Here is a 12,430-nt window from a genome sequence, read left to right on the forward strand (position 1 = left end):
AAATGGTCTTTTTCAGTGTCCTCTTGTTCCTCTCTGTTTAGGATTTAGGACATGTTGCTTATTCTCCTATCGATGGATTGTTTTAAATATCCGTCGACTATGGAAGCATCCCCATAGCAGAGCTCGGCAGCCAACACAGAGTAGATAGGTTTGTTAGGGTTTTGGTCTGGGGATGGTATTTTGAACAGCATCCAGAATCAGCAGTGGTGGAGCGGGAGCAATGATAAAACAAACATGTCTCAGAATGAGATAACAGGATTTTTTTTACCCAACCCAAACTGCAAATTTCTGGACTGACCACTGTTACATTATTATTGCTTAATGTTACATACAGTATATATGGAGTACATTACGAAAATAAAGATTACACTTTAGGATGAAGCTTCAAGTTGCACTTTCAGGTGCTCCAGAATCTGGGAACACTTGGCCTGACCCTTCACAGGTTCAGGGTGATTCAGAAAATAAAGATTCTAACAGTAGGGGTATAGCCAGTGTGAAAGTAGGATAAATGTTAGGATAAACATCTAATTATTTTAGCATTTTTAAAAGTAAATATCTTAGGTACAGAACAGGACGCAGGCTGGGTAGTCATAGACATTCAGGTCACTGGACACCAGCAAAGCTTTTAGACATGCCCCCTAGAGCATATCCCTAGGACAGTAATTGCGAACCTTAGCACCCCAGATGTTTTGGAACTACATTTCCCATGATGCTCAGCTACACTGCAGAGTGCATGAGCTTTGTGGGAAATGTAGTTCCAAAACATCTGGGATGCCAAGGTTCGCCATCACTGCCCTAGGATCTTAGTGAGACCTCCGTTTTTTACTAGTGTCCCGTAAGTCAATGTTTCTTAACACCAGTCCTCAAGTACCCCCAACAGGCCATGTTTCAGGCTTTCCATTATTTTCACAGGTGATTTGATCAGTTTCACTGCCCTAGTAATTACCACAGCTGTTTCATCTGAGGAAAATCCTGAAAACATGACCTGTTGAGGGTACTTGAGGACAAGTTGAGAAACGTTGCTATAGGCGATATACCTCTCCTCTTTCTATGCGTAACTAATTCTTATTTACGTGGAATTTTTTAATCAACTCCACAATCATCATCCTCTTCACTGCCTTATACTACTACAAGAGAAGCAGTGCATATAGACCCGTGCAACCTCAGTATAACCTTGGGAACTGTATCCAGGACCCCACACTATGTGGAAAGCCTGTAATATTGCTTTGGACACTGGACCCTGCTTAGGCCCTCACCATGGCTTTACAGATCCAGGGTTGTTGTCCATTCCTATGGTTCCCAAACCCTGAAGACCCCGCTGTGATGGGTGAACCCTGGGCCCATATAGGGACCAGCGATGTTGAAAGGTAAGACAGGTTTGTCCTGTTATTGGACTGTTACTGTAGCTCCTTTGCAAGTATGAGACTTACGATCTTCCACCATTTGCAGCACACTTATTAATATTGTATTTGTTTTTATTATTAAAATCAGGAAACCGGGAATTGTGTTTGGTTTTATTCACTTACTGTTTAAAACTTTCAAACTTGGTTGTAAAATGTATACCATTTAGAGCTTAGACTCAGGTGGATGACCAGGTGTCTCCTCACACCACATGTTGTACTATTAACACCAAAACTCACATTTAAAAACAGTACTGCTTGCTGTTGTCCTCGCCTCTACCAGGCCTGAATGAGAGAAACATGGATCCTGCCATTGCTGACCTTCCTGAAGATGATAGTTACGTGGCTTCAATTCTGACCTGCTTTTCTCAGTGTGCAAATGTACTGACTCAGAACAATATCTGCATATCTGTTCCAGGTCATCAGGATTTCACTCAGCACTATCAAAGAAGGAAATTCAACAATGACAGCCTCAATATTTCACTCATGACAGGTTTACTTTAATGTATATATCTCAAGGCAAACATATTTTTTTCGTTTTGGATAGAGTGGAGATAGATTAGAACAGCTATTAGGTTTTTATTGCCGTCTGTGCCCCCGCCAGGGAGATTCACCCTCTCTATTTGTCCTGTTTACCATTATTATCAAAAACTGAAAGTAAAGAAAACCCCACATTTTGGGTTATCCCCAGGAAAGTAATAGAGGGAAAATTTTCCAATGGGAACACTAGTTCTGGTGATCTGTGGGACCCCAAGGAATTCCCTTAATTTGGGGGGATTATCTCTCACTTCCTGTTTTGGCAATGGGGCAGGAAGTAAATGTAAATGGGACACAGATGGCAAAAATAAACTCATGGGTTATAACTCTCCCTTACTCTATCCAAAATGCAAAAAAATTTAAAATTAAAAAATGCCTATATTTCTACTTTAATACTCATAATATGTCATAGTGCATGGTTCAGTTTATGAACCCCATATGAAGGTGTGTTGTTTTTGCACTTTTTGCATACACTTTACATCTTACTTTTTTCTATTTCAGGTCAATATGTTTGTGGAAGGATTCCATGATGCTATTATCCTATATGCTATAGCATTACATGAACTATTGAAGAGTGGTTTCAGCAAAAAAGATGGAGAGAAACTGGTTCATCGGATGTGGAACAGAACATATGAAGGTACAGTTATGCCAGTGTCTTTGTAGTAAGTACTGTGATTTTCTTTTGTCAAAGACTACTGTTACTGTGAATTCTGTGCCTGAAAAATGTCAAGAAGGGAAAAAGAGGACTTAGTCACAATTATTGCCTGTGGTCTCCCTTTTTCCCATTACTGCCCATGCCTGGTTACATGCCTCTGTGTGGCGAGAGCCGTCGTGTTTTCAAGTATTGACTGGTGACTGTTAATCTGATAACTGGTAGGAGAACCTTTAAGAATCAAAAGAAGAAGTAGAGAAAGTACTGATCTACATGCGCCAGAAACACAGAGATGTTTGCTGTAAATCCTCTGGTGCAGCTTCTTTCCAGCAAGAAGAACAGAAACAGCCACTTAGTGACATCACCAAATCTCATAAGACTAGCAGTCCTCATTAACCTGTAGACATTCTCTACTGACCATACAAGGTTATGTCAATGGAGAGGGTAGAAAAAAAGAGAAAAAAAGGCGGGAGCGTGATGCTGACCTATTGATGGGAAACGTGGTAGTCATCATAGATCTAACCATTTTGATTACTAAATAACCTCCATAGTTAACATGACTAGCAGGGTTCAAGGCTTCCACCCCAAAACCTATCTGGAAAGGTTACTATCAAATCATGTCTGTAGGTAGCCAAATCCAGGAGAATTGAAAAGTCCACCCTTGCAGTGCCCTCCCCCCCATGGCATGGCCAAAAGTGAAATCTGGATCAGTCTTGGGTTGTTTGTTTAGGAGTTTAACCTTCTCAGTTTTTATTACCGGATTCTGGAGGGTATACCTAGCATAACATTGTATGAGTTTTAGAAGGCTTTACGCAGACTAGTGCTAGGTGAAGAACACCCATTCGCTTACTCTTTGGTTTTGCTGAGGTGTAACAGCTACAGTTCATGTACTCTCCGCAGCATATAAGGAAAAGTAGATTCGGCTCCTTGGACAGGGCTTTTGGTGTTTTTTTTTTTTACATGCATTAAACCTGGCACATCTTGCTAGAAATGTGTGCACTGTCTTTGATTGCCATGGAAGGGCTTTGCAGAAGTAGATATTATAAATGCACTTTTTTTCAAGATGAAAATATGGCTTAACATGTTACTTACATTTTAAGTATGGAAGGAATAGGTCCTCTGCCAATTTTTTATTGCTATCTTCGTCCCGTTGAGGAGATTTTCCTATTTACCCAGTTCTTTTTTTTTTTTGGATCATTGTGTCTGGGACAGAAACTTAGGGGAAATCCAAAACTTTAGAGTTTCACTAGAACAAGAGGCGAGAGGAAATCTTCTAATGGGAACATCTGTTCCTGTGACAACTGTCTAAGAGGGAAATCCTCTCACTATGGGAAATTTCCTTTCCGGCACAAGAGATGAAGGGAAATCTTCATAATGATACACAGAGTCCAAAAAACCTCTTCCCTGCCCTGTCCAAAACGTAAAAAATAAAGAACAACTATACATGCACATTAGCGGTAATATTGGTCCCTATGTCTGGCTAGCCTGCTGCTCCAAAATCAAGGCATATAAACACATGGAAAGGAAAGATAGGCTTCCTACAGTGTAATGTATTACAAAAGAAGGCATCCTGTGTTTCTTTCTTACTCTTTCCTGCAGACTGGTAAATCAAAGCTGTTAGTTGTACCTTATATTCAGTGCAGTCCCCAGGGTGAGATACAGTGCAATCTGTGTCTTTGAAGAACTAGAATGCTTTTTTTATAGCATTGAATTTTTGCCATCTATTTGTGTTATCTGGGCTTTTAAAGTTGTAGAAGTATGTGAGCTAGAAGTCTGCTCATCTGAAGGGGTACATGGGATGTTAAATTTGCTATGTGCAGCAGTGGTGGCATATTTTTTTTGGGGGGGGGGGGGGGCAGCAAAAAATGCACCCACAGCCACCCCCCTGGTCGGTTGGGTCACCCGCACCACTCCACTTCCCCCCCTCCTGCAGTCGGGTCACCCACAGCTCACTCGCCCCCCCCCCCCCCCCGGACCGTTGGTCAACGATTCCTCCAGATTGCAGCTTCCCCTGGGTCTCCTCTTCCTCTGCGGTCAATAGGATCATTTCTCGTCTCGTCCAGTCGGATGATGGGTCAGAGGACCTGCTTCCTGATTGGCCAGGACCAGGAGGAGAATCAGGAAGACAGGAAGACAATAGCGAGTATTAATTTGCTAGTATCACACAACTGGGTGGGCTCTGCCCACCCTTTATTGAAGCCCCTGGCTGTAAGTGCTTCTAAAAAAAAAAAAAATCATTGGAATCCATGCATCTGGTGCTCCGCATGTAGATTAGGGGGCCGGACATATAGATTAGCTTACTAGTCCTTGGTGTGGTGGCTTCATTCATTTTCTTTGATCAAGCTTCTTTTGCTTTATTTTCACCTGCTAATTCCACAAATAACACAATTCCTGTCCCTGGTGTGGCTAAATCACTTCTCCACTGTATCTATGGAGGGAGCCATGGTTGCCCCCCTAGGTCGCTCCCCTTGTATATGTCCCAAACCTGTCCATATCTTTTCATCTCCATTACATGGGTGGCAGAAGAATTGGTAGTGTACAGAAGATCACCTAGAAAGGAGGGTAGTCTTCATTGCAGCTCACAGGAAGTAACAGAAACGCTGCATTTCTGACAAGATCATCAGGTTTTTTCAGTATTTGCTGACAATGTTCTTAGCTTGAAAAGAAACAATTAAATGAATGCAGCCACCACATCTAAGTTCTATAAGCTGAAACATATTGCATTTTTGTTCTTGGCTTTAGGATCTAAGGACATCTCTCAGGGGGCCGGGGGGCAGCAGGAACATTGTAACACTTATGCCACGTACACACGACCGGACTTTCCGTCAGAAAAGGTCTGACGGACTTTCAACGGAGTTACGACGGACTTCCAAACGAACAGACTGGCCCACACACGAACGGACTAAAGTCCGTTCGAAAGTCAGTTCGTTTTGAACGTGATCACATACGAAGGGACTAGAAAAGGAAGCTCAATAGCCAGTAGCCAATAGCTGCCCTTGCGTTGTATTTGGTCCGTCGGACCAGCATACAGACGAACGGTTTTCCCAATAGGAATTGAGTCCGTTGGACAGATTTGAAACATGTTCTATTTCTAGGTCCATCTGATTTTTTTAAAGAAAAACGATCGGACTATCCCACACACGATCGGACTGTCCAACAGAATGATTCCGTCAGACCTTGTCTGCCAGAAAGTCCGGTCATGTGTACGTGGCATTAAAGGTTTTATTTGCAAACGTTACTTTCCTGGCTATATTACATATTATATTCAATTTCCCTTCTTTAAACACTTGACTAACACCTGCATAGCATTCTAGCTCATTATGTAATACTCACCTGAGATCGAAGCCTTCGCTGCGGTGCTGTATACAGCATTGGCTGGCGACATCACTCCCGGGGTTTACTTCCAGGTCCAGCGCTGTGATTGGCCAGAGCCGCGATGACGTCACTCCCACGTATGCGTGGGGTAATGGCACACTCACTGAAGCAACAGCACATATGTGCAATTCCTTCAGTTTGTGCCAATGCGCATGTGCCGACGTCATCGGCACATGCGCACTGGCACAAACTGAAGCAATTACAGGGAATATCTCCTAAACCGTGCAGGTTTAGGAGATATCCTGGGTAGCTACAGGTAAGCCTCATTATAGGCTTACCTGCAGCACAAAGTGGTCTGTAAGGGTTTACAACTACTTTAATGCCATTTTTTGCAATATGACATTTGTACTTTAACTGACAATTGCGCGGTCATGTAACGCTGTACACAAATGAAATGTATGTCCTTTTTCCCCACGAATAGAGTATTTTTGGGTAATATTTGATCACCACTGGGTTTTTTTTGTTGCACTATAAATAAAAAAAGATCGACAACTTAAAAGAAAAAATCTTTTTTTTACTTTCTGCTATAAAATATTTCCAGTAAAAAATCAAATTTCTTCATAAATGTAGGCCAATATGTGATCTGCTACATATTTTTTGTAAAAAACAACTATGGGATATATACTGCAATTTTTATTTATTTTATACTAGTAATGGCAGTGATCAGCGACCTATAGCAGGACTGTGATATTGCGGCAGACATTCTGACACTTTGTGGGAACCAGTGACACTAATACAGTGATCAATGCTACAAATATGCACTGTCCTAATGACACTGGCTGGGAAAGGGTTAAAGATCTAGGGTGATCAAAGGGTTGAATGTGTGCCTAACCAGTGCTTGTGTACCCTAGGGGGTTGTTTTACTAAAGGCAAGTAGACTGTGTACTTTTCAACGTGCATTAGCACTCTGGATGTGCAGATGTGCCAGAGCTTAGTACTGTGGAACTTTGGTTTACGAGTAACGCGATTAACAAGCTTTTTGAAAGACGAGCAACATTTTTTAAAATCCTGACTCGGTTTGTGACTGTTGTCTCACAAAACGAGCAGAACTCAAGCTCATGGGTGGTGCAGTATCGCATTTGGCCAGAGGTGCTGGGGACACTCAGGAACGGTTCGGAACCATTCGGAAATACTCGGAATGACTGGGAAATACTGGGAAACACTCAGAAATACTCCATCCCTGAGTGTTTTCCGAGCCTTTCCGAGTTCCGCCGAGCTGTCCCTGAGTATTTTCAAGGCTCTCCGGCACCCCCCCCCCGCCTCTGGCCACATGCGGTATTGCATGTAATAGAAGTCAATGCGGAACAAAGTTATCTTCGTTTCCATTGACTTCTATGGGAAAACTCGCTTTAATATGCAAGTGCTTTGGATTACAAGCATTCTCCTGGAACGGATTATGCTCATAATCCAAGGTTCCACTGTAAATGAGCAGCATTTCTGTTGACTTCCATCATCCAATCATGTGCAAGCAAGAATGCTGTTTTTTTTTCTTTTTTTTTTCTTGCACGTGATTGAGTATTCTTTCCAAATTAAGATTTACCTTATTTACTAAGCTATGGAGCAACTGCTATGGAGCAAAGTGCACAGTCTATTTTGCTTTAGTAAATCAACCCCTATGTGTGCTGTTTTTACTAAGAGATGTGATGGATTTTCTTTCCCTGCATTGTAGGGAAAGGACATCCATCAGATCCCTGCTGACAAAACAGAGCTCTGTTTTGTTTACATAGGCAGAGCTCAGTTCTGTGTCTCTCCTCGCCGATCAGCTGGTGCTGGCGGACATTCATTGGCTGGCACCCGCTGATCGGCTTGTGCTGTGTCTAATTACAGCATAGCCACGGTGTCGGCAGCGCACGCACACCCCTTACCAGGATGTGCTGGATCACGTGTTAGGTACGTGATCCAGCGCAGGAGAGCCGCCTTGCCTCCCTACATCGAAGTGATGCGGTCGGCAAGTGGTTAATAAAATAGCGAGCAACAATTTGTGGTCGTTTTTATGTCAGCAGAAATGCTATTCTGAACATATTGAAATAGCCAAGACTAATGACTGTAATCAGCTTCCTGATTGGTCACAGTGGCTAATTACGCTGCTGTATTCTGTACAAAATTCGGCCTAGTAGACAGGTTCTGGACTGTGTACAGTAACACATGTCTGATAAGTGAGAATTTGTCAATTCATGAATTTTACACCGAGATAGAAGATGGATGCCAAGTACGAAAATTGTGAAGAAACACTCCTATACTCCTTTATACAGTAAACAGAACATTACACCAAGGACTGGGTTTTCTTTATCCTGCTCATTGACTATAACGTTTTTTTTTTTCCTTTTCATAACGATGAAAGACAGAGTTTGATACAAACCAAATGGAGAATGTTCTTTGACCTCTGTCATTTTTCTGGATCTCTTGTGCTTTGCAAGGTTATAGGCTGCTTATCTAAGAATACTGAGAAACCTTTCCAAATCTAATCTTCAATATGGAAACAATGGGATGCTCTTTACTGGATCTATGTATTGTTCCATGCGCTCATCGGTCTTTGAAAGACTACCAAGATTTCAGGATGACTGACGAAAATATTTATTTTCTTTTTGATAGCTAACCTGCAATCAGTCTTCATTACCACTGACATTCTGTTGAAAACAGAAGGTGTTATTTAAAGGAAAGGCATGGCCTTTTTGCAGATATGTAGGTCAACCCTTTCACCTTAAAGTGGACCTGAATTTAAAATGCCAAGATAGCCTATCCTATAGCAAGCTACTCTTGTGCCTATAGTGCCTTGTAAAAGTATTCATACCCCTTGACATTTTCCTCATTTTGTCATGTTACAACCAAAAATGTAAATGTATTTTATTGGAATTTTATGTGATAGACCAACACAAAGTGGCAAATAATTGTGAAGTGGAAGGAAAATGATAAATGTTTTTCCAAATTTTTTACAAATAAGTACCTGAAAAGTGTGGCGTGCATTTGTATTCAGCCCCCTGACCCATTACTTTGTAGAACCACCTTTCACTGCAATTACAGCTCCAAGTCTTTTTGGGGATGTGTCTACCAGCTTTGCACATCTAGAGTGACATTTTTCCCATTCTTCTTTGTAAAATAGCTCAAGTTCTATCAGATTGGATGGAGAGCTTCTGTGAATAGCAATTTTCAAGTCTTGCCGCAGATTCTCAATTGTATTTAGGTCTGGACTTTGACTGGGCCATTCTAACACATGAATATGCTTTGATCTAAACCATTCCATTGTAGCTCTGGCTGTATGTTTAGGGTCGTCGTCCTGCTGGAAGGTGAACCTCTGTCCCAGTTTCAAGTCTTTCCGACTCTAACAGGTTTTCTTCTAAGATTGCCCTGTATTTGGCTCCATCCATCTTCCCATCAACTCTGACCAGCTTCCCTGTTCAAAGCTTTGGTTATATTTTCATAACTTAACCCTGCTTTAAACTTCTCCACAGCTTTATCCCTGACCTGTCTGGTGTGTTCCTTGGCCTTTGTGATGCTGTTTGTTCACTAAGGATCTTTAACAAACCTCTGAGGGCTTCACAGAACAGGTGTATTTATACTGAGATTCAGTTACATACAGGTAGACTTTATTTACTAATTAGGTGACTTCTGAGGGCAATTGGTTCCACTAGATATTAGTTAGGGGTATCAAAGTAAAGGGAGCTGAATACAACTGCTCACCACACTTTTCAGATATTCATTTGTAGAAAGTGTTGAAAACCATTTATCGTTTTCCTTCCACTTCACAATAATGTTTAATAGGTCAGCACTTTGTGCTGATCTATCACATAAAATCACAATAAAATACATTTTACCCCCTGAAAATGTTGAAAATATCAGGGAGTACGAATACTTTTGCAATGCACTGTACCACTGCATATCTGTATACTTGCAGTGTGAACCCCAGGCAATGTACATCTGACTGCTAGTCCCACGAGATTTGGTGAGGTCAGTACTGTGCTGCTTACTGTTCTCCTTGTTGCTGAGAAAAGGAAACAAAGCTGTGCCTCTACCAAGATGGCTGCCTCCACACAGAGACACAATGCTGGACAAAACATGGTAAGTCTGTAAAGGGAAAAAGGTCAGATGGCAAGCGACCACTGGCAGGTGACTATTCAGTTGGCCTTTGCTTGCCAAAGAACTGAGTGCCTCTAATTTTTACTATAGCATTGATCATCAAAGAGAGATTAAGGCAGAATGGGCCCTAGGTTTTGGAATCCCCCCCCAATCTCTTTAATTGACAATTAATCAACTGCCTACAAGTGTGTTCTCCCATTGGAAGGGAAAGACAAAGTACATAGCTAGGACCAATTGCTTCATCACCCCGATTTACTGTAGGAGTGTAAATATTGTAGCTGGGCCCCCCGGGCCCTAGGCTCTCCTCCATAGGTTGTCTTGTGGATGATCTTGCTCTATCCATCATATACAGTTTTTTTTCTGCTTGCTCAGTCACTTTGGTCACCAGTATCCTAATTTTCTAATTGAGCTACATTGTAAATCCAAGCACTGCACACAATATTTATACATTTCCAATTCGAAAATGAAATATCGTAAGCATGAACTGACCTAATTTTTTGAATCTAGCTAAGATAATCCAAGAAATCCCCATGTGCCATTTTGCAGGTTCTGGCACCAATCAGCATGAGCTAACCTCTACTTCCTATTTGGAGATGCCAGCCCACTGATGCTGTTACATGGAATGAGGGATCATTGCCATCTCTCTGATTGTGTATTTTCCTATCATATTCAAACTGCTGCACAAAGTAATTATTTTCCAGCTTTATAACTGCACCACAATATTGGGGGCATTGTTGGCTTTAGGGGTAGATTTGCACAAGCGTGTAAATCTCCCATTCGGATCGTGCTCCAGAGGCTACAGACAGGCGACGAGGAAGTGATGCAATGTCTCCTCGCTGCCTGTTTTAACCTAATTTTTGCTAACAAATGCACCTCAACCATGTGCATTGCACACAGTTGCATGGAGTTTGCAACGCTTCCCCATTTGCTTTATTATCTAGTGTTCAGTGGGCATGTCAGATGAACTTTGCTGTGTAAACATCTCCGTCTACTACATATGCCTATGATTAAGCTCCAAGGGGTGGAGGTCGAACAAGTTGGGGGTGTGGCCTGGTTGGAGTCCAGGCTGAGGTTGCCACAAACTATCGATCCGTGAGATTGTTCAGATGTGTGGCTACAGGGACACTTTATTTCATCAGGTACCAACAAGGCCAAGGATAAATCCAAGGATAAAGCCAAGTTTAACTTACCACCAGCCTGCAGACAACCAAATAACCTGTCTAACAGTAATTTTGGAGGAGGAGGATTAGAATAGTTGGGGGGGGGGGGGTGCATTGATGGGTTTTTGATGCATTTCCCTTGAAGTCTATGAACATTGCACTGCATCACACCAAAGTAGCACAGGGCCCTGCCCCAAAGTCGCATCACAGCTGCACGGCATTCACGTGGACAGGCACCATTAAAATGTATTTGATTTCCATTGTCCTGCTATTCTGTGTGACCCAAGTTGCATCTACAATCACACCAGTGTAAACCAGGCCTTATATCCAAATTCCAACCACCCATCTCATTTTTTTAAATTTTGGAGAGAGTGAGGAATATTTAGGATCTATCTACATCCCTATTAAAGAGATTATGGGGATTTTTCAACACTTACTGTATGTCCCCTGATACTGGGATAGGAAGTTACTGGAAATATACCCAACAAATACAGATTTAGCTAGAAAACCACATTTAATTGTTCCCAATGGCAGGGCAAGGCTTGGAAATGACAGAAAATGAGGGAAAACAGTGACAAAGGCAGAAAAAAATATAAAGTTTTAGTTAGAGTTTGCTTATAGATATATTTATTTTCTAGAGATTAAAGTGATAGCTGTTAAGTAAAATAAAACAGATTTGGGTGCAAAAGAAGAGCAGTTGGGAGTTGTAATTTAGGTTAAAATAGTCAGATAATTAATTTCTGCACAGCTCTGTGTATTTGTTTTGCGCAATATTATTATTTTTTTATATATATATGAACATGTTGATTATGGTTTGCTTATCCTCTAGGTATATTTGATATAGTGCTCAGTCTCTATGCTCTCGTCTTTAATAGTATCTTTTTCATAGTATCCGTGACACACAGGGTCCAGTTTTGTGTTCCTGAAAACGAAGCAGGCTTCAGGTTTTAGGAATGCAGACAGTGGGATGAAATTTCAATTCAGTTTGTAAAGCCAATGAAAATCTTGGAGTCTGATGAGATTTCCTGTTGTATCGCTTGCGAGAAATCTGCAGACTCACTTTTTTGTGTTTGACTTGGACACTTAGGTATTTGAAGTAATTTGTTTTCTAATTCCTTGCATACCATTCCACAGGTATTGCCGGTCAGGTGTCCATCGATGCTAATGGAGACCGCTATGGGGATTTCTCTGTGATTGGCATGACGGACCTGGAAACAGGTACACAAGAGGTA

The 12,430-nt window shown here is 41.6% G+C and overlaps 1 protein-coding gene across 2 annotated transcripts in view; it reads left to right on the forward strand.

Moving 5' to 3' along the window:
* Window positions 1–12,430, forward strand: part of NPR3 (natriuretic peptide receptor 3) — a 154,057-nt gene that overhangs the window by 111,985 nt on the left and 29,642 nt on the right. For both annotated transcript variants that reach the window (XM_077462893.1, XM_077462892.1), the window contains exons 4-5: window positions 2,439–2,574; window positions 12,333–12,427. In XM_077462893.1, the coding sequence (XP_077319019.1) occupies window positions 2,439–2,574; window positions 12,333–12,427 (231 nt within the window). The remainder of the gene's footprint in view (window positions 1–2,438; window positions 2,575–12,332; window positions 12,428–12,430) is intronic.

This window comes from Lithobates pipiens, unplaced genomic scaffold, assembly GCF_037356315.1.
Source record: "Lithobates pipiens isolate NorthernLeopardFrog02 unplaced genomic scaffold, aLitPip1_a1.2 Scaffold_3, whole genome shotgun sequence".
In the NCBI taxonomy this organism is placed as follows: Eukaryota; Metazoa; Chordata; class Amphibia; order Anura; family Ranidae; genus Lithobates; species Lithobates pipiens.